The 22,666-nt window shown below is 44.1% G+C and overlaps 1 protein-coding gene, 3 non-coding genes and 2 pseudogenes across 6 annotated transcripts in view; 5 read left to right on the forward strand and 1 right to left on the reverse strand.

Annotated features, from left to right (window-relative positions):
• LOC105549807 overlaps nt 1-17,802 on the forward strand; it is a 36,110-nt gene extending 18,308 nt beyond the window's left edge. Inside the window, 6 exon segments of the mRNA XM_011994454.1 lie at nt 101-709; nt 711-1,046; nt 1,931-2,075; nt 12,164-12,215; nt 13,648-13,995; nt 17,661-17,802. Of these exon segments, the coding sequence (XP_011849844.1) occupies nt 101-709; nt 711-1,046; nt 1,931-2,075; nt 12,164-12,215; nt 13,648-13,995; nt 17,661-17,802 (1,632 nt within the window).
• On the forward strand, nt 13,318-13,388 carry TRNAG-CCC. Its single transcript has one exon. It is a non-coding gene; the product is annotated as a tRNA-Gly (tRNA).
• Nucleotides 17,803-18,167: 365 nt separating the features above from the next.
• Nucleotides 18,168-19,129, forward strand: LOC105549790 (annotated as a pseudogene). Its single transcript, XR_001007614.1, has one exon. The product of XR_001007614.1 is annotated as an uncharacterized LOC105549790 (transcript).
• Nucleotides 18,832-18,903, forward strand: TRNAE-UUC. Its single transcript has one exon. It is a non-coding gene; the product is annotated as a tRNA-Glu (tRNA).
• A 387-nt stretch (nt 19,130-19,516) lies between the features above and the next one.
• Nucleotides 19,517-20,516, reverse strand: LOC105549791 (annotated as a pseudogene). The gene has a single exon (XR_001007615.1). The product of XR_001007615.1 is annotated as an arabinogalactan protein 1-like (transcript).
• Nucleotides 20,517-21,692: 1,176 nt separating this feature from the next.
• Nucleotides 21,693-21,766, forward strand: TRNAN-AUU. The gene has a single exon. It is a non-coding gene; the product is annotated as a tRNA-Asn (tRNA).
• Nucleotides 21,767-22,666: the final 900 nt, after the last annotated feature.

Below are 22,666 nucleotides of genomic sequence, written 5' to 3' on the forward strand. Positions count from 1 at the left end.
CGTCCCTTGCTCCGCGACCGCTCAAGGGCTGAGGAGGGCGGGCGCGTGGCACTGGACTGGCAGGCAGCTCCGCTCGCTGCCCTGGTGCGAGATCCACTAGGCGAAGCCAGCTGGACAGGCCAGTACTGATGCAGGCACTGCAGGAGCCCTGACTCCACAGCATGTTCGAGTTCATTCCTCTCCAGCTTCTCTGCAGTTGGGAGCTATTTCTCCTGGGACACTGAACCTGAACCCCACTGGAGTAGTCTCTGGCCCAGCAGCTACACCCACAGCTCAGTCTCTTCGACAGTCTTCTTTTGAGATACCTGATGATGTACCTCTGCCAGCAGATTGGGAGATGGCAAAGACTTCTTCTGGTCAGAGATACTTCTTAAACCACGTCGATCAGACAACAACATGACAGGACCCCAGGAAGTCCTTGCTGTCTCAGATGAACGTTACAGCCCCTACCAGTCCACCAGTGCACTAGAATGTGATGAACTCGGCCTCAGGTCCTCTTCCTGATGGATGGGAACAAGCCATGACTCAGGGTGGAGAAATGTACTATATAAACCATAAGAACAAGACCACCTCTTGGCTAGACCCAAGGTTTGACCCTGATTTTGGTAAAGCCATGAACCAGAGAATCAATCAAAGTGATCCAGTGACACAGCCACCACCCCTGGCTCCCCAGAGCCCACAGGGAGGCGTCATGGGTGTCAGCAACTCCAAACCAGGGGCAACAGATGGGACTGCAGCAACTACAGATGGAGAAGGAGAGGCTGCCGCTGAAACAGCAAGAACTGCTTCGGCAGGAGATAGCACTGCATAGCCAGTTACCAACACTGGAGCAGGATGGTGGGACTCAAAATCCAGTGTCTTCTCCCGGGATGTCTCAGAAATTGAGAACAATGACGACCAATAGCTCAGATCCTTTCCTTAACAGTGGCACCTATCACTCTCGAGATGACAGTACAGACAGTGGACTAAGCATGAGCAGCTACAGTGTCCCTTGCACCCCAGATGACTTCCTGAACATGGATGCCATTTCTTTTGCCCAGTTAAATGTTCACCAATCATTTTAACTTAATATGCAGACTTAGAAGTCAGATGCTTCATGTCACAGCATTTAGTTTGTTCAACAATTGTTTCTTCAGCTGCCTTTGGCCAGTGGAAAAACGTGATTTACTGGTCTCACAAGCCAAAAATGTTATATCTGATATTAAATACTTAATGCTGATTTGAAGAGATAGCTGAAACCAAGCTGAAGACTGATTTACTTTCAGTGGTTTCTTTTCCTCCTAGTGCTATCATTAGTCACATAGTGACCTTGATTTTATTTTAGGAGCTTATAAGGCACGAGACAATTTCCATAGAAACATATTAATTATTGCCACATACTCTAGTATAGATTTCGGTGGATAATTTTGTAGGTGTGCATTTTATTTTGTTTTGCTGGATTTTTTTTTTTTTTTGGCGGGGGTGGGAGGTAGTTTGTTGGTTGGTTGGTTTTGTCAGAACCTAGGCAAATGACCATAATAGTGAATCTGTTCATAGTTGTAGCTTGGGATGGTTATTGTAGTTGTTTTGGTAAAATCTTCATTTCCTATTTTTTTTTTAACCACCGTATTTAAATCTTGATTATCTGCTCTCTCTTTTATATACATACACACACCCAAACATAACATTTACAATAGTGTGGTAGTGGAATGTATTCTTTTTTAGGTTTCTCTACTTTCCAGTTAATTTTTAAAATGGTAGCACTTTGTATGCATTTAGAATACATGACTTTAAGTAAAGTTGCCTGGTGTTTCCTGAATGCCCAAGAGAGAGGAAGAAGCTGACGGAAGGATAGAGATAGGTAGGGATCTTGCAGACAGATGCCAAGCAGGCCCCACAGCTGCCCAGGGATGATCACGCTTCCCCACCTCCTATTTCTTCTATGTCTTAGTGGTTTGCAGTAGCGGCCGACCTGCTGGAAAAGAATCTTGCTGAGATCCAGAACCTGCGCCAGCATCTGGAGAAGTCCGTCAGCCTCAGTGTCCGCCTGAGGGAGAGGCTGGAGCATGTGCTCAGCAATGGTGACCAAGGAAAAGGTAGAAAGGCAGAAATTTAATGTTTCTGTCCACATCTAGGAAGTTTCAAAAGGGCATATAGCTTCTTGGGGCAGAGTGTTACAGGTGTAAAGCACATTGGTGTGCATGATTTCACTTGTTCCTTACAATCAGCCCAGATAGGGAAGCAGGAAGGGTACTATTGCTCCCAGCGAGTGGTTTGCCCCAAACAGGGCTAGGTCTCATTCTCAGGACTATCTGAAGTGATGTCATTCTTATATGTCCTTATACTGCCTGGTGCTGTTCTTGGGCTTGTGGCCTGACTGGTGACTGGTAGCACCAAGGTTTCCATGGTGCCCACTTCAGCAGAATGAGAGCAACATTCCACCTTTATGCCATTACTATATGTCTTGGATATCACCTGCCTCTTCTCTTGTGCTAACGACCCTTATTCCCACACTCTTCACCCTGGATGCTCTCACTTGGAGACCAATTCTTCCACACATCTTCTTCTCTCATATTAAGGCCAGAAGAATGATGACCTACAACATCATAACCAAAGCCAGTTAGGGGGAAAGACCCTGGTCCATACCTGAAGCCATTGCATGTGAGAGTGTGTGGCCTACTGTGGTGTGCCCAGCAAAACCTGAGCCTGAGCCATACTGCACTGTTATCCCCAGTGCATGAGGACACCAGGTTTTCTGATTGGCTGAGACTAAAATTTTAATGGGTGCAGGAAAGTACATCTTTGAAAGTATCTGTTACCTAAAAGTGTGACTTGTCTGGGTTGTTTGTATTCCCTGTGAAGTATCTACCTCCATCTTCCATGGGTAGGACCTGTAGTCCACACCCTAGTTCTGCAACAGGAAAAGGGCTCAGGGAAGCAAACTGGAGTTTTCAGGCTTCCAGAAGGAAAAAAATCAAAGCTGAAGTCACTTCCATATTTCTTCCTTTCTGCAGCAATGCCCAGTCATAGAAGCAAAGAGAAGTAGGCAGCACAAAAATTGACCAGACCCACACAGCTTAAAACTGTAATAGAGGATTCCCAATCTAGACAAGGTTGCTTCTTACAAGATCCCACCTAACATTCACAGACTCCTAGCTCCAAGAGTAAATAGTTCTGGAAAATCTACATGTCTTGTATAAGTTCCTTTCCCAGCCTGCAGATAATCAGAGAGTCAGTAGCTGTCAACCAGAAAGCAGCTTAGTGTCTCTCTTCCTGTCTTCTCACTTTCAGCTGAGCATGGAATAGGAGGGAAGAAATATCAGTTTTTGTTTGGTACAATCAGTGAATTCCCTAAATCCCTCAAGACTTCATGCAGCCCTGTCTCTTCCTGCCTAGGTACTGCATAGTCTGCTCTAGCCCCTCATTCATATACTCAGAGTCACTCTTCTGGCTCTGGTGAGGACATCCTGTGACATGATGCCTAGAAGGTCTAGAATAATGTTCTCCAGAACTTTTCCAGCCCTATCCAGTGGAATTCTTGGGTGGGAAATTGGAGGCATTGGATATTACCTTTAAATGAAGAGATCAAATTAATACATTATTTTTAAAATTAGTGTTTATATTTATTTATTTATTGAACACCTTTCTATCTTTATAGAGTAAAATTTGTGTAGAAAAGAATAAACCCAGAATGGTCTGAAATTCATAGAAAAGGTTAAAGGAGAAATGAATTTTCTTTATTAGCTATTTCTGTTTTAGAAGACTAGAATGGGAATTTCACTGGTTGTGGGAAGGTAATAAATATTAATAGATGTGAGGATGTAGAATTCCTTGACTTCCATTACATGCTTAGAAAGAACAGAAAAACTCAGATGTGAAAGGATTGCAGGATAAAATCTGAATGTTTTAAAATGAGGACAACTTACCATACCAGGTGAGTTTCATTCAAGAGAATGACAGAAGCTGCTTCTCAATGTGAATAAACACTGAGAAGTCATGAAGAGCACACTTGCTTTGAGTCTGGAATGTAGCCATTCTGACTACTGTGAGATGATATCTCACTGTAGTTTTAATTTGTGTTTCTCTGATGATTAGTGATGTTGTACATTTTTTCATGTGTTTGTTGACTGCTTGTATGTCTTCTTTTGATAAGTGTCTAGTCATGTCCTTTGCCCATTTTTTAAAAATAGGATTATTTGGTTTTCTCTTGTTGATTTAAGTTCCTTATAGAGTCTGGATATTAATCCTTTGTCAGACGCATAGTTTTCAAACATTTTCTCCCATTCTGTAGGTTGTCTGTTTACTCTGTTGATTATTTCTTTTGCTGTGCAGAAGCTTTTAAGCCCCATTTGTCAATTTTCGCTTTTGTTGCATTTGCTTTTGACGTCTTAGTCATAGGCCAATGTCAAGAAGAGATTTTCCTAGGTTTTCTTCTAGCATTTTTATAGTTTGGCATCCTATATTTAAGTCTGTAAACCATCTTGAATTAATTTTTGTATATGGTGGGATATAGGGGTCCAGTTTCATTCTTCTGCATTTGGCTAGCCAGTTATCCCAGCACCATTTATTGAATAGGGTATCATTTCCCTCATTGTTTATTTTTGTCAACTTTGTTAAAGATCAGTTAGATGTAGGTGTGTGACTTTATTTCTGGGTTCTCCATTCTTATTCACTGATTCATGTGTTTATTATTGTACTGGTACAATGCTGTTTTGGTTGCTATATCCTTGTAGAATAGTTTGAAGTTAGGTAATGTGCCTCTGGATTAGTTCTTTTTGCTTTGGATTGCTTGACTATTCGGGCTCTTTTTTGGTTCTATGAGGATTTATTTATTTATTTATTTATTTATTTATTTATTTGAGACAATGTCTCACTCTATATCACCCAGGCTAGAGTGTAGTGGCATGATCTTGGCTCACTGCAACCTCTGCCTCTGGGTTCAAGCGATTATCCCACTTCAGCCTCTTGAAGTAGCTGGGACTATAGGTGTGTGCCACCACCCCTGGCTAATTTTTGTGTGTTTTGATAGAGATGGGGTTTCACCATATTGACCAGCCTGCCCTCCAACTTCTGACCTCAAGTGATCCTCCTGCCTCAGCCCCCCAAAGTGCTGGGATTACAGGTGTGAGTCACCATGTCCAGCCCCATAAGAATTTTATAATTTTTTTTTCTAATTCTGTAAAAAATGACATTGGTAACTTGATAGTAATTGCATTGAATCTTTAGACTGCTTTGGACAGAATGGTCATTTTAACATTGTTGATTCTTCCAGTCCACAAGCATGGAAAGTTTTCCCATTTGTTTGTGTTGTCTATTATTTCTTTCATCAGTGTTTTGCAGTTCTCCCAATACAGATCTTTCACCTCCTTGGTGAAATATATTCCTAGGTGTTTTGTTTATTTTGTGTGTGTGTGGGGGGGGTGGGGGGTGTGGCTATTGTAAATGGGATTAAGTTCTTGATTTGGCTGTCAGCTTGAGCATTTTTAGGGTATAGAAATGCTACTGATTTTTGTATGCTGATGTTGTAAACTGAAATTTTACTGAACTTGTTTATCAAGTCTAGGAGTATTTTGGAGGAATCTTTAAGGGTTTCTAGATACAGGATCATGTCTTTGGTGAACAGAGATAATTTTGCCTCCTCTTTTCCTATTTGGATGACTTTCATTTCTCCTGACTGATTGCTCTGACCAGGATTTCCAGTACTGTGTTGAATAGGAGTGGTGAGAGTAGACATCCTTGTCTTGTTCCAGTTATTAGGGAAAATGCTTCCAACTTTTGCTAGTCAGTATGATGTTGGCTATGGGTTTGACACAGATGGCTCTTATTATTTTGAGTTATGTTCCTTTGATGCCTGGTTTGTTGAAGGCGTGTATCATGCAAGGGATATAAGATTTTATTGAATGCTTTCTGCGTCTATGGGATAATCATATGGTTTTTGCTTTTAATTCTATTTATGTGGTGAATAGCATTTTTAAAATTTGCATATGTTGAACCATCCTTGCATCTTAGGAATAAAGCCCACTTGATCATGATGAATTATCTTTTTGATGTGCTGCTGGATTCAGTTTGCTAGTATTTTGTTGAGAATTTTTGCATCTATGTTCATCAGGGATATTGGCCTGTAGTTTTCTTTTTTATTGTGTCCCTGCCAGATTTTGGTATCAGGATGATACTGGTTTCATAGAATGAGTTAGGAATTCCTCATCCTCAATTTTTGGGAATAGTTTTAGTAAGATTGGTACCAGCTCTTCTTTGCACTTCTGGTAGAATTCAGCTGTAAAATTCTGTCTGGTTCAGGGCTCTTTCAGATTAGTAGAATTTTTATTACTGATTCAATTTCATAACTCATTATTGGTCTGTTCAGGATTTCAATTTCTTCCTGGTTCAATCTTAAGAAGTTGTGTGTTTCCAGGAATTTAACTATTTCCTCTAGGTTTTGTAGCTTGTGCATATAGAGATGCTCATAGTAGTCGCTGAGGATCTTTTGTATTTCTGTGGTATGAGTTGTAATGTCACCTTTGTAATTTCTTATTGTGCTTATTTGGATCCTTTTTTCCAGGTTAATCCAGCTAGCACGTCTATCAATCATGTTTATCTGTTCAAATAACCAACTTTTTATTTCATTGATCTTTTGTATTTTTTTTGTGGTCTTTATTTCATTTAGTTCTGCTCTGATCTTAATTATTTTTTTCTTTCTCCTAGATTTGGGTTTTGTTTCTTCTTCTTTTACTAGTTCTTTAGATGTGGTATTAGGTATTTGAGATCTTTCTGTCTTTTCAAGGTGGACATTTAGTGCTATAAACTTTTAACACTGCTTTTGCTGTATTCCAGAGTTTTTGGCACATTGTGTCTCTACTTTCATTTGTTTCCATTTTTTTAAATTTCTGCCTTAATTTTATTTTTTACCCAAAAATGATTCAGTTGTTTAGTTTCCGTGTATTTGTGTGGTTTTGAGAGTTCCTCTTGGCATTGATTTCTGCTTTTGTTCTGTTGTCTGAGAAAATACTTGATATAATTTCATTTTTTAAAGAAATTTATTGAGACTTGCTTTATGACTGAGTATGTGATCAATCTTAGAGAATGTTCTGTGCACAGAAGAGAAGAATGTATATTCTGTGGTTGTTGGGTAGAGTATTCTATAGACATCTATTAGGTTAATTTGGTCAAGAGTCCAATTTAAGTCCAAAGTTTCTTTGTTAGGTTTCTGTGTCAGTGATCTGTCTCGTGCTGTCGGTGGGATGCTGAAGTCCTTCACTATTGTTGTGTGGTTGTCTATTTCTTTGCTTAGGTCTAGTTGTATTTGTTTTATAAATTTGGGTGCTCCAAAGTTAGGTGCATATGTATTTAGGATAATTAAACTTTCTTGTTGAATTGAATGCTTTCTGATTATATAAGCCCTTCTTTGTCTTTTTTTTTTTTTTTTTAACTCTTGTTGGTTTAGTCTGTTTTACTTGATACAAGAATAGCAACTCCTGATCTTTTTTGTTTTCCATTTGCATAACAGATCTCTCTATCCCTTTACTTTGAGCCTGTAGGGGCTATAACATGTGAGATAGGTCTCTCTTAAGGGCCACAGAAAGTATTATATGTAATTTTTTTCCAATTTTCCACTCTAAGGCTTTTTTTTTTTTTTTTTTTTTTTTCCTGGAGTCTCACCCTGCCACCCAGGCTGAGTTCAGTGGTGCGATCTTGGCTCACTGCAGCTTCTGTTTCATCGGTTCAAGTGATTCTCCTGCCTCAGCTTCCCGAGTAGCTGGCATTATAGGTGCCCACTACTACACCCGGCTAATTTTTGTATTTTTAATGGAGACGAAGTTTCACCATGTTGGCCAGGCTGGTCTTGAACTCTTGACCTCAAGCGATCCGTCCGCCTTGGCCTCCCAAAGTGCTGGGACTACAGTTGTGAGCCACCACGTTTGGTCTACTCTATGCCTGTTAAGTGGAGCTTTTAGGCCATTCACATTCAAGGTTACTATTCATGTGTGAAGTGTTATTCCTGTCATAGTGTTAAGCTAGCTGCTTTGTAGACCCAATTATGTATTGCTCTATAGGGTCTATGAGCTTTGTAATTACATGTGCTTTTATGGTAGCAAGTACCATCCATGTTTAGAACTCCTTCGAACATTTATTACAGAGCCTGTCTGGTGTTAATGAATTTCCTTAGCATTTCTCTGTCTGGGAAAAACGATTTCTCCTTCATTTATGAAGCTTAGTTTGGCAGAGTATGAAAGTTTGACAGGCCTTTTTTTTTTTTTTTCTTTCCTTTTAGGTGGCTAAAAATAGGCCCCGGTCTCTTCTGACTTGTAAGATTTCCGTTGAGAAGTTTGTTGTTAGTCTGATGGGATTTCCTTTAGAGATAATTTGGCCCTTTTCTTCAGCTGCCTTGAAGATTTCTTCTTTCACATTGATCTTGGAAAGTCTGATGACTATATGCTTTGCAATAGTTATCTTGTATAGTATCTTGCAGAAGTTGTCCAAATTTCTCATATCTGAATATCAGTCTCTCTAGTATGATTAGGAAAATTCTTTCCTGAATTATTCCTTCAAATATGTTTTCCAGGTTGCTTACTTTTTCTTCTTCTCTCTCAGGAATGCCAATAAGTCATAGGTTTGATCACTTCGCATAATCCCATAATTCTCAAAAGATTTCTTCGGTTTTAAAATTCTTTTTTTTTTCATTTGTGTTGGACTAGGTGAATTTGAAAGACCAACCTTCAAGCTCTGAAATTCATTCTCCTGCTTGTCTAGTCTATTGTTAAAGCTTTCAATGTATTTTGAAATCCCTTTAGTGAATTTTTTCAATTATAGAAGTTCTATTTTTTTAAATACAGTTTTCTTGTCTTTCATATTCTGTATTGTTTTTCTGGTTTATTTGTAATGGACTTCAACTTTTTCTTTGATCTTGTTGAGTTTCCTTGCAATCTGTATTTTGAATTCTCATCTGTCATTTCAGACATTTCAGTTTGGTTAGGATCCCTTGCTAGAAACGAATGCAGTCCTTTGGAAGTATGTAAATACTCTGGGTACACTGGAGTTCTTTCACTGATTCCTTCTCATCTAAGGAACCTGTTGCTTCTTATTTTTGAATTTGGTATTGTTTGGATGAGGATTTTAAATTTATTTATTCTTTTATTTCCTTGATAGTATGACTGTGGCACATGTAGTATATGATTGTTTGGCTTCATTTCTGGGTGCTTTCGGGGGGCCCTAGCTCTGTATGTGTTTCTTGGTTGTAGGTAGCTTCTAAGCAGTAGCTTTCTCAGATGCTGCTTGTTGTGGTGATGTATTAGAAGTAAAAGCTAACACACTCACCCTTGTTGGGGGCTGAGGGTGCAGAATTCTCAGGAAGCTTATATCATGGACTAGCACTAAGTCCTTCAGGTAGCAGTTTTTTTTTTATTCGGAGGTCCAGTTTAGGATGCAGTCCAGTAGATGGTACTTAAGAGTAAGGGAGGGTAGGTAGGCTGGTGTCCAGTGGAAACACCTGCCCTGACACGTTGGTGGCAAGAGATCATGTTGGGGTGTGCTGAGGCCTCAGGGGAAGGGGCAGAAGTACACTAGCTCCTTCTCCTGAGTAGACAAGAATGTGATATGCTTCCCTATCATGGCCCTGTCACAGAGCTCACAACCTTCAGTTTATAAAGACTTTGTCCTTTGGTTCCTGGCTGTGGTGCAGCTGAAGTCTGTAGATATGCCACTCTGACAACTACCACTAAAATGGGGTTTAGGGCAGAGTCTCTTCTCCAAGTCCAGGGCAGGCAACTCCATGGCCTGTCTTTCATTGCCAGGGCACTGCAGCTCTGTATAGAGACGTTGAGTTGGGCCTGTCCTTCCTGAAAGCCCAAGCAGCACAGGCTCACTTTCAGCCTGGGTGGTACCACCATGAATAACATGAATAATGTTCTCTCCTAGTGCACAATCACTGGGTCCTGGAGAAAAGAACCACTGCTATGTCTGCAGCCGTATGGAGGGGAGGAAAGGGATGACCCCTACTTTTCCTGCTTTTTCACGCCCATTCCTGAATGTCAGTGCTGCCCCCTTCTGCGATTGGTGTCCTGCCAGTGTTTTCTTTGTCCCTAGGAGGGCTTTGGCAGTCTGTGCTTCCCCCTCGCTTATGGGTGGCCCATGCTCAGCGTTAGCTCTCCAGGGGTCCTGCATCTCCCCAGGGACCTGCCCTGTACTTGCTAAAGTCAGAGTTGGTTGTGGGCATATATTTGCAGGTGGGCAATGACTCAAGGGTAGAGAATCCCCAGGCAGGATAGTGCTCCACCATGGGTACACAACCAGTATGGCAGCCAGTCTCAGTTTGAGTGTGAGGAAAGTGCAGGCATGCCTGCATGTGCTGACCACTCAGTTCTCTGTCCCTGGGAAGTTTTCAAACTGCTACTGATGGTGTTGCCCTATCATGAGGGCAGAGGGTCTCCCCAACAGTTTAACAGTCAGCAGATTGTCAGAGGGGTGAGGGGAACAGAGAAGCACTCCCACCTACCCTGTGGGGCTCCAAGTTCCTTAGGGGTTGATTTCTGCCAGACTCTTGCTGCTTTCCTTTTCTGCACCCCAGCTACTTCCTGTGGGCACTCCAGCAGGACCTGGCTTTCTTCTCTCTGTTTTCTGTTTGGAATGTGTCCATTCACTGGTAACTTTGATCTTTCTGAGGAGAACTGGTGTCAGATGTCCCTAGTCAGCCATCTTGGAAACCCACCAAATTTCGCTCCAGACATTTTACAGATAATCTCATAAATACATTTTATTCGACTGGGATGTTAGTTGACACATATGTGTTCCCTGGTCCTGTTTTATCAGCCAGTGATTGAAAACTGACTGAGTGTAAATAATAGGAGTATATAGCTGAAAAAGATATTTCCCAGGAGACACCCTCCTGAAATTCTTGTTTTAACAGTGGAAATAACTATGTTTGATACAAAGTCCTTTGACATGCCTGGAGGGTGAATTAGGTGCTTTGGACAGGGAAGCTGAGGCCAAGGCTTGTGTGGTGGCTCTGCTGCCATCAAGTAGTGAGGGAGATTGGGAAAATCTTTTAGCCTTTCTGGGCCTCCGTTTCCTCATCAGGAAGATCAGGTTATTGTTCTAGTTCTCTAGGGTCACTTTCTGCTCAGTTTTCTCTGAGTCTATGAGTGAGTGAGATGTGTATTCAACATACTTCGGACGCTGCAACGGGGAATGACCTTGGTCCCTACTGCATGTTTCCAGGACCCGGCCCAGCCTGAGTCAATGCCCTTAAAGTGCAAAGCAAGACACAAAATGGAAGAAAGTCAGCAAGTTTGGAGGATGAAAATAATTTTTTAAAGTCCAAAGTAACAGTGGAACATGTGGTAGCCCATGGTGTTGAGAATAAGGACAGATTTCAAGCTGGGTTCGGATAAGTCAGGGGAAAATAGTGTCTACAGCATCATCAGATTCTTCAAAGAACATCTTGGGCTGAGCAGTTTGTAACTTACTCCACAGTGAACTTGTGCACCATGTGAAGGGGATCCATAAGATAAACTCAGGTCTAGTTTATACTGAGGGGAAACACCAAGTCCAAGAGGGGAACACCAATTCCATGAAACCCTGCCCAAGACCCAGGGGCCTTGACCTTGGGACTGCCCTGGCAGTGGACTCTCCTCAAGTAAGTGTGGGCTTAGCAGGAATAAACGGTGCTTAGAGAAGGGTTGGAGACATCCATTCTTACCTTAAATAGTTCTGCCCTAAGTTTAGGAGGGGCCAGAGTAGGAGAATTCTTGTATCTGAAGCAGTGATACTGATAATGTTCTTCTGTATTTACAGTTGAGAAAGGCTTTACATACAATATCTTATAAACATGTTAAGTGCTGAATTTTCCTTTCCCTGTGTTTAGCACTTGGGTTCAGATATTAATGTCTTCCTGAGGAACTCAAGCCAGTGGGAGGATGAACACAAACAGATAATTTCAACAAATGTGATAGCTCTCCTAAAATGGGAGTGATAGCTCAAAGTATATGCAGGCCAAAAACACTCTTCTATATAAGAGGGTGAACCATTGAGAGGAATTGCTGAGGACAGTCTGTTTTCATCAAGTCTTATCACAGATAACTGGTCCCAGGACATGAACCAAATGGTATAGAGTTCTTTTTATGGAAGAGAAATTGTCCAGCCATTGGACAAATATTACTAAGAACTTCTTTAATTCTTGGCCCTGAACTAGGAACCATGAATTCAGAGATCAATAAAACATCTGAACTTTCAAGGGGATCCAGGTGAGTAGTCAATAATGGCCAAATTGCATGAGAAGTGTTCTGATAAAAACATGACTAAAATATGGGGGAGGGGGAATAAGATTAAAAATAGGAAATGGCCTGCAGTCATTGCAATGTTAATAAACGAATAATATGAACAACTTTACACTGTTAATTCAACAATTTAGAAGAAATGGACAAAGTTCTTAAAATCCACAAACTAGTAAACTCAACCAAGATGAAATAGACAATCTGCACAGTCCTATAAACACTGAAAAATTGAATTTGTAATTAAATAACTCCCCACAAAGAAATGGTCATGCCAAGATAGTTTTACTGAAGAATTCTACTAACATTTAAAGAAGAATTAACACTAATTCACACAATCTATTCTGGAAAAATATAAGAAGAGGGAACACTTCGCAACTCATTTTATGAAGCTAATATCATCCTCACACCAAAACCAGGCAAAGACAGCACAAAAGAAAACTATAGACCAATATCCCACATAAATTTAGATGCAAAAATCATCAACAAAATATTAGGAAGTCAAATCCGGCAATGTACAAAAAAATACACTATCACAAAGCAGGATTTATTCCAAGTGTGCAAAGTTTGTTCAACATTCCAAAATTAATCGGTGTACTCCACCATATCAACAAACTAAAAAGAAAAAGGAGATGATTATACCACTTGAGGCAGAAAAAGCATTGGCAACATCCAATACCCCTTCATGAATAAAACGCTCAGATTGCTTACACAATCCCTCTTCCATGATTTCTTTTTTTTTTTTTTGAGACGGAGTCTCGCTCTGTCGCCCAGGCTGGAGTGCAGTGGCCAGATCTCAGCTCACTGCAAGCTCCGCCTCCCGGGTTTACGCCATTCTCCTGCCTCAGCCTCCCGAGTAGCTGGGATTACAGGCGCCCGCCACCTCGCCCGGCTAGTTTTTTGTATTTTTTAGTAGAGACGGGGTTTCACCGTGTTAGCCAGGATGGTCTCGATCTCCTGACTTCGTGATCCGCCCGTCTCGGCCTCCCAAAGTGCTGGGATTACAGGCTTGAGCCACCGCGCCCGGCCTCTAGATACTCTTTTTCAGTATCCTCCAGGAAATTCATAGTAAGACGCATTGGTGGTTCGGTGGTAGAATTCTCGCCTCCCACGCGGGAGACCCGGGTTCAATTCCCGGCCAATGCAAGCCGCTTGCCTTTTTGACTTCTTCCATGCAAAATTATAATCCATAACCAAATAGTGCATTTAGGGGCTTGGCCACCACAAAGTAAACTGCCAACACTCGTCAAAGTAGCGGCAAAAGACATTCAGGAGACTAACCCAGGACCCGTGCAGTTGTTGGACTCAACAAACGGCTTAGCAAAGTGGCAAGCACGAAGTGTTTCTGGTGAGTCACTGCAGTTTTGATATTGGTACCTGTTACTTTCATCTATTCTCTGGGCAGATCCCTGCAAACCCAAAGAACCATCAGGTTCCTGATTCGCGTGCTGGACCTTGGGCTTACCGCTGAGCCACTATGGAGAGGATCGAGAAATGAAACTCCAGGAAGGAGAGAAGCTGCGGGCGCGGCAGTCACCTCAGAGGTCCAAGAGGCCTCAGCGGCCCAAAGAAAGGGGAGGTGTGTGGGGAAGAATCTGCGTGGAGATGAGAGGAGCGGCGGACACTTGAGCAGAGGTGGCCAGTGGACCCTCGGGGCTGTACCCCAGACACCGTGGACCGAATTTGCTAACATCGTCAGCCACCGCGGCCTCCGCGTGTTTTGTGGGCCCATCGGTGTTCCGCGAGGGATTCCGTGTGTCTGGCAATGTGTGTCAACAAGTGTTGGCCTGAAATTTGGCCGGGCACGGTGGCTCACGCCTGTAATCCCAGCACTTTGTGAGGCCCAGGCGGATGGATCGCTTGAGGTCAAGAGTTCAAGACCATTCTGGCTAACATGGTGAAATTCCGTCTCTACTAAAAATACAAAAATTAGCCGAATGTGGTGGCATGCACCTGCTATTCCAGCTACTTGGGAGGTTGAGGCAGGAGAATCGCTTGAACCCGGGAGGCGGAGGTTGCGGTGAGCCAAGATCGCGCTGCTGCACTCCAGCCTGGATGACACATCGACTCTGAAAAAAAAAAAAAGGAGTGAAAGAAGGCAGAGGTGTAGATGGGACAACAAGATCTCCCAGGAGGCTTGTTGTAGAGGCAGTGGCCGGATCCTGAGAAATGAGATTTTTAAAAATTATGTAGCAGAGTGGGGAGAGAGTAACGGAGAAGCACGTGAAAGAGAGAAAAGCAATCTGCAGACGTCCAAGAATAAAGCATAGAAAATAGTGTGAGTGTTTTTACATAAAATATATATATATATATATATATATATATATATATATATGAAGTACAATGGTTGTCAGCAGGCTTTGTGGTCGTGTAGTGGTTAATACTTCTAGTTGTGGTTGCTGCAACCTGGGTTCTAATCTGAGTCACAGCAGTGTTTTGTATCCTGCGATTGTGGCTAATAGACTTCTCATTTGCTTTGCCTTTAATCCTAGCAGCCTCCAGAGAGCAGAGTAAACCGCTGGCCCAGAAGGGCACCAGCTTCTGGAGTTTAGCCCACAGTGCATAAACTAGGGGGCGGCCTGGCCAAAAGGAAAACTTGGACATGCTCTTAGTTTCACAATTGAGCAGAAAAAAATCCCGTAGGTGAAGATGCTGCCTCTCAAGGACCCTTTGTCTGTAGCTTCCACTGATGAAATAATGCGGTTATAGTCTTTCTGGAAGAGAAAACAGCTGTATCAGTGGGATTTTTAAAAAACACAAAATGAGAACGAGCTTTTAGTGAGTTTACAATAAAATCTAAACCAGTTGTCATGGTCGACACCGGCTTGCCTCCATTCCCCATCTGCTGATTTTTATGAGAGCATAAAAATTCTCATAAAATGAGATTGTGCAGGGCACAATGGCTTTAGTGCACCTCTGCTGTTAAGACTATTATTACTATTATTAGTACTTTTGAGATGTAGTCTTGTTCTGTCACCCAGGCTGGAATGTCGTGGCTCAGTCTCGGCTCACTGCAACCTCCGTCTTCCGGGTTCAAGGAATAAGAACAGTAAATAAACTACAGTTCACATAAAGTGCACAAATCTTTAGTGCAATTTAATTTTGATAAACGTAATCACCACCCAGCTCAAGTTATAGAAAATTGCCATCATCTGAGAAAGGCCTGTTAGAACCCCTTTCCAGGCAATTCCCACCCTGTGTCCTCTTAGTTAATCGCCATTCTGATGTCTATTCCCATAGGTTACAATTGCCTGTTCTTAAAGTTCACATGAGTGAATGGACATATCTTTTGTGTCTGGCCTTTTTTCTGCAGTTATGTTCATTATACTCATGAGATACATCCACGTAGTTCATGGATCACTTCTCAATTGTGGTGTTACTGAATTCTTGTGATGAATATTGTTGTAACAGTCTTTTTGTGCACTTGAGATTCATGGAAGTACTTCAATTGCTGGGTCATGACCTGAGTATAAGTTTGACATTGGTATAAATTGCCAATCTTCTAGAATGTTTTTTCACCAGCAGTGACAGTTGAAGTGGCACCAAATTCTTGTCGGCATTTGGTGTACTAACTTTTTAAAATGTAGCTATGCTCTCAGACCAAACTGGCCAACATGGCAAAACCCCGTTTCTACTAAAAATACAAAAATTAGCCGGGCATGGTGGCATGCACCTGTAGTCCCAGCTACTCAGGAGGGGGAGGTTGCAGAGAGCCAAGATCACACCGTTGCACTCCAGCTTGGGTGACAGAGTGAGACCCTGTCTCAGAAAATTAAAAAAGTAACCATACACTGATGAGTGGTTAGTGATGTCTCCGTGTGGAATTAATTTGTTCTTGCCTAATGAGCAATACTATGAAGCATATTTTCTTATGGCTTCCAACATATAAGAAATTATCCTTTTCAAAGGCCTATTTGGATATTTTGCCCGATTTTATTTGGCCTAGCTTTATATTACTGATTTACGAAAGTTCTCTTATATATTCAGGAATTGAGTCATTTTTCAAATAAATATATTGCAAATGACTTTTCCCAGTCAGTGATTTGACTGACAACTGAAAGCTGTCAAGTGAAAAATTACACAATTTATAAATTTAGAAAGAAAGGAGATTTTATTTTTTATAAAGGGTTACAGCCTGCAAGGCGTCCATTCTGACAGACTGGGAGCATACCTACCTGCTGAAACCTGAAAAGTAGGTTTCCAGGGAAGGGGTAGGGGGAAACAGGGATTTGTGTTGATCTGGTTGGCCACATATACATATTCAACAGGGAATAGGAGGAGCTCTGAATATTCGTGAAGGGATCCTGCTGCATGCATGCTGAGTAAACATGCCTGTTACATGCAGCCAATATTCACTTTGGGGTGGAGACAACATTTCAATACATTATAGTTAGGCCTTATGCTTCAATAGGTGAAGCAGAGACACAAAGGCAATCAGGTGCACAGCCTCTGTAAACTGTCCAGAACCAGTTCACAGTCAGTGGTCTCTTATCAAGAGAAAGTTACTGAAATCAGTCTCTCGTCCAATCAAAGCTGTAGTTATGGCTTGTGTAGGGAGGGCTCAGCCAGTTTATGGTAATGGGTGAGCTGCAAGTGCTTCAGCATTGCTTATCTCAAGGCCAGTGTTTGTTTAGCTAGAGAAAAAAAGGAAGAAGAAAAAAACCTGTGGCAATTAGAACATAGTTTATTCTTTAAGTTGAGGGGTGCATAACTTAACTTTGCCTCGCATGGTCTTAGGTCTTGTTTATACTATAGTATTCTTACTAGTGTAAGGAGTCTGTTCTGTCAGTCTTACGATCTCTATTTTAACAATAATGCTGGTCAGTTGTGTCTAAACCACAAAAGGGAAAGAGTATAAGGACAGGTGTCTGACCTTCCAAATACTGGCCAGGAACTCAGTATTTAAGACTTCTCTGGGATCTCCTTGACCAAGAAGGGGTCTGTCCAGTTGGTTGGATGGCTTCGGATTTTAATTTCAGTTCTCAAAATATTTAGTTTGATGAAATTTTGCCATATTTTTTCTTTATGTTTAAAGCCTGTTCTATTCTATAAGAAATCTTTCTACTCAGGATAGTGAATGTATTCTCATCTCTCTCTGAGTTCCAGAGTTTTAGTTTTAATTTTTAAATCCATGACATCTAAAATTCTACTCCTAACCAAAACATTCTTGGGAGTTACCAAGGACAACTCCAAAAATCTTCCATAAATGGTCCTGAAAGAACTTACTGGAATCCTGGGCTGCAGGGCACAATGGCTTTAGTGCACCTCTGCTGTTAAGACTATTCAGAAATTGTCTTTGTGAACCCATCAGGCTGTTTAAAAATCAGCAATTTAGGGCTTGCATGCAACATGCAGTTATGCAGCAGCTGTAGTGGCCCATAAAGCTTCTCTTCAACTGAAAGAGGCCTGAAACTGCAGGAGGGTCGAGAGGAGCCTCGTTGAGCCAACGCAGCCCTTTGCCTGGCTGGCCCTGGTCAACAGGCTCGGAAGAGGCCGATTTGGAGGACAGAACGAAAGAAAAGACCTAAAGGTTTCGAATCTCATGATGTCAAGATGTTAAAGCCTAAATCCTAAGGTCCGACTGTGAGGGGGAGCGAGCGTGTCTCGAGCTGGATCGATCCTTGAGCCTTCACCTGGAGAGTCCTCTGCACAAGTTCAGAGAGCAGGACAGCTGCGCACCAGTGGTTCTCAACAGGGGGCAGCTTCGCCCTCACACACCTCTCCCATCCCCGCTGAGATGCTAGGCCACGACTGAGGGGGAAGCGGGAGGGAGAATGTTAACCCCCTGGCATGTATCTAGTCAGCGGAGGCGACGGATGTTGCTAAACACCTTACAATCCCCCGGAGGCCCATCCCCACCCCGAAGTAGCCATTCCGCGGAGGTGGAGAAACTCGTGTGTAGATCAATGCCCACACACTTGGCCGATGGTAAATCACGAGTTGGTGACCAATTGGATCTTGGATCTGTGGAAAAAACTCCAGCGTCAGAGGGAACTCTCCAAGTTTTGCCCGGAGCAAACGGAAGGGTGGCGTTGCCATCTCCTAAGACGGGAAAATGGCAGGTGTCACAGGTTGCAGGGGAAGGTGGGAGACCAGTTGAGGGCCCCGGAGCCTTCCTGGAAAGAGTTTCCCATGCAGCCCGTTTCGGTTTCCGCATCCGAGTCCTTTATGATCTTGGGGGTGCCGGGGTCTGGGTCCTTTATGATGCAGAGGGTATCCCCGTCTCACCCCGGGCCCCTCCCCGCTCCCGGCTCCTCCTGGCAACCCGGTGCGCGGCTCCGGCCCTGGAGACCCGCGACGGTCTCTCCACTTGCTGCTTCCTCGCAAAGGCGCATCTCTATGCCAGTGGTGAGCTGCGGCGGGGTCGCTGCAACTCGCTCCAGGACTCGGGACTCTGGCCTTGGTGTCCCTCGCGGAGCCCTCGGTGTGTCGCCTGCAAGCTCTGTTTTTTTAAGAAAGCAGGGAAGCAACGGCCATGTGAGACGACTCCAGGAGCAAAGAGCGACCCTCACAAAGCCCAAGTCCTGCCAGAGTACAGGGAAACTGTCGCTTCAGACCGAAGAAAGGAGAGAAAGCACCTTTCCGTATCTCCCTGGTGGTCTAGTGGCTAGGATTCGGCGCTTTCACCGCTGCGGCCCGGGTTCGATTCCCGGTCAGGGAACTGTTTTGCACTGGCCGCCTTCCCGCGGGAATCTTCCTTTATTACACTGTCAGTCGGCCTGCTCCAAGGGCCAGATGCAGAACAGCCTCCGCAGCAAGGGGCACACCCGGGCGAAGTCGGGCAAGTCGTGGTGGACCACCTTTCACGACACACTGCTCCTACTTATGTCCGTGTCCGTGATCCGCAGACGCGGCTTTAGAGAGCGACTGAGCGTCTCACTCAGGTGTACACAACAGTGCAGAGATGCCAGCCACCCAATAAGCCCACCCTCTTTGCCGCCGCCGCCACGAGGCGCCTATCTGGCCAGGATGCGAATTACGAGAGAGGCCACGCCAAGTCGTGGCGTTTGTGCGTGCCCTGGACACGAGTACCGGCCAGTCAGCGGAGCCTCCTCACCCCCGTTCGCAGCTAACGTTCGCAGCTTAGGCCTTTGGACGAGGCGACTGGAGGCGATGCCCGCGAGGTTGCGAGGAGGGTGAGCAGCTGGTGAGGTCCTCGTCGGCGGTCCCATTTGCTGATTGAGCGGTAGAGGGAGGCGATGTTCGCTGAGCCAACAAAGACAGCAGGTGGAGTAGGCACAAATGGAAAACTGTTGCCGGTGCCCCAACAGAAGGCAGGTGTGAAAACCAGCACTAGGACGTCGAAGTGATGGTCTCACAGTTAAATCCCACAAAGTCTACACTCCACCAACCACTTGCGCACGCTCCCCATTTTCCATTCAGTACTCCCAAGAGGGGTTCGGACGAACGCCGCGTCCACTGTGAGCTCAGGAGAGAGCGGGAGCCAGGGAGGTGAAGTGCACAGACTGGGGCAGAGGCGGCGGGCAGAACCGCGGGGGTGAGAGTGCGCGGTGGCTGCGGGGCGGGAGCCGCTGCTGAAAGGCGGCCTGGGTTGTGGTGTGGGGTGACTGTCGGTGGAATGTTTGGCTGAGAGTGGTTTGGAAGAATGGCGAGGGGCGGCAGTGGGTAGGGTGGTAACCCTGAGCGTCCGGCCAGGGTGAGGAGGCTGTGCTGTCCCTGCAGGGCCTGCGCTCATTCTCACTTACCTGGCAGAGTAGAGACCGCGGTCACGAAGGGAATTCTCCCAGAGTGAAGCTTCTTCATCGCACTCTAGAGTTGCTGATTCCTGTAATTTCCTCAATGTGAGAAACGGTGTTTGTGCTAGAAGAGGGCTGCCCTCTTTACCTAACGTAACGGGGTTCAAGACTGACATCGCCTCACGCCCACCCGAAAATGTTTACGTGGCTTCCTTGTCTCTTTTTTTCTGTCCTAAAGTCGCCCCATCCTCACACCCCCTCATTTTTTTCTTCCACACTTGAGAGTATCTCTCCCTCTAATTAAAAGTTCCACCAAATATTTGAAATATCTCAACCAGAAAGACTGCAATAAATACATTATTTCATTCGTGGAAGCTACAGACCAGCTAGGTTGGGAGTTGCTTGATATTTTCTGCTAAACGGTGAGGCATAGAGCACTTTGACGGTTTCTCTTTGGGCCTTTGTTTACGTACTATTGGATTTCCTTCTTTTTCCCTGACCATATGGCACTGTGGGGCCAGCGGTAAACCCTGCTTTCTGGCTTTCTGGCTGCAGATAAAGGCGGCAGCTGGTGCAGGAATTAAAGCAAACCAAAAGACACATGGGTTCGCCCCAGTGGGTCCAAGATAGAGTCTGACTGTACCAGGATTCGGATTAGAACAGAGGTTGCTGCAGGCACAACGCAGAGTACTAACCACTATAGAATCCCAAAGCACCCCACACCTACTGCCTGTCGTTTTGCTTCGCCACCCCTCTTTTATTTATTTATATATTTTTTTGAGAGACAGAATTTCACTCTGTCGCCCAGGCTGGAGTGCAGGGGCGCGATCTCAGCTCACTGCTAGCTCCGCCTCTCAGGTTCAAGCGATTCTCCTGCCTCAGCCTCCCAAGTAGCTGGGACTACAAGCGTGCGCCACCAGGGCCAGATAATTTTTGTATTTTTAGTAGAGAGGGACTTCCACCATGTTGGCCCATCTTGTCTCGAACTCCTAACTTCAAGTGAGTGATCCACCCACCTCGGCCTCCCAAACGGCTGGGATTACAGGCATGAGCCACCGCGCCCGGTCCCCTGATTTTTTTTTTAATGTAAAAACATTTATGCGATTTTTACCTCTTTATTCTTGGGCAGCTACAGGTTCTTGTGATTTTCTCTCACGTCTTCTCCTTTCCATTCTGATACATGTCCCATCTTCTCTTCATCCAGCCGGTGCCCTCTGCACGGGCATCCTGGGCTGTCCCATTGTCTCGTCCTGGTCTCCCCTGCTTCTCCCTCCTCCTTTTCACCTTTTCCCTTTTGACTCCCTTGCCTCTTTCCCCCTCCCGCCCCACCGACCCGATCTACTGAAGCCGAGTTGAGTGAGGGGAGAGCAAGGGGAGAAGATGATTGCCTGAAGGCGGCGCAAGAAAACAGAGCCGTCGGGGCGTTTGGCTTCCCTTAGGCCCTACTAGGCTCAGGCTGGGGTCGCAGATCCAGGCATTTCCAGAGGCACTGGCTTCTGAAGCAGGCGAGGGTCAAGGCAGGTTGAAGGCCATTCGGCTGCCCTTCTGGCTTCAGAGTCATGCAATATACACATTTCTAACGCGCAACAACACGATTAGTCAACCCACCCTCTCCGGTTTTCCAAAGCTTTGTAGTCTGCACACTTGTCCTGCAGAAAGCGAATGGCAACCCCTAGAGTTAGTGATGGCTCAATCTACGTTGAGATGAAAGTGAACGCTTAATCTGTTTCGTTGAACATGGAGAACTGAGGTTGTCTCTGTGGCGCAATCGGTTAGCCTTTTCGGCTATTAACCGGAACGTTGGTGGTTCGAGTCCATCCAGGGACGTCCTTTTAAATGTTGGTATTTGTGGCCAGGCACAGTGGCTAACGCCTACTAATCCCAACGCTTTGATAGGCCGACTAAGGAAACCTCACTTGAGCTCAGAAATTCAACACCACATGAACTTCTGTGAGAATCCCATCTCATTAAAAAAAAAAAAAAATTACAGTTGTTTCTCCTCAGGCCTATCACTGTATTTAAAAGTGAGAGACTGTTCCCTTGTGTCTTGTGCATCCCATGAGAACACAAAGCAAAAGGTGCCTCTCCAAGCTTCCTAAAAAATAAGATCCCTCCAGAAAAAAACTAGGTTGTATGTATGGGAACCTGAAAGTGTATGAAGAAAGAAACTTCAAAAATTCTGCCTTGCTTTCCACATTCTGCCTTCAAGTGGTATCATACCTCTTCACATTACTCCTCTCCCTGCCTTTATGCTATTGTCATGCATTTTACTTTACACATGTTATAAACCTTACAGTCCATCTTTATTACTTTCGTTTAAACAGTCAGATGTGTTTTTGTTTGGTTTTGGGTTTTTTTTTTGTTGTTGTTGTTATTTTTAAGATGAGTCTCGCTCTATCAGCCAGGCTGGAGTGCAGTGGCACAATCTTGACTCACTGCAACCTCTGCTTCATGGGTTCAAGCGATTCTCCTGCCTCAGCCTCCTGAGTAGCAGGGATAACAGGCATAGGCCACCACACCAGACTAATATTTGTATTTTTAGTAGGGTGGGGGGTTCACTATATTGGCCAGGCTGGTCTTGAACTCCTGACTTCAAATGATCTGCCTGCCTCAGCCTCCCAAAGTGCTGGAATTAGAGGCGTGAGCCGCCACACCTGGCTAGTCAGATGTTAAAATTATATATTTGCCTATGTAGATGTCGTTTCTAGTGTCTTTTTTTTTTTCATC

The sequence above is a fragment of the Mandrillus leucophaeus genome, unplaced genomic scaffold (assembly GCF_000951045.1).
Source record: "Mandrillus leucophaeus isolate KB7577 unplaced genomic scaffold, Mleu.le_1.0 Scaffold457, whole genome shotgun sequence".
NCBI classification, from domain to species: Eukaryota; Metazoa; Chordata; class Mammalia; order Primates; family Cercopithecidae; genus Mandrillus; species Mandrillus leucophaeus.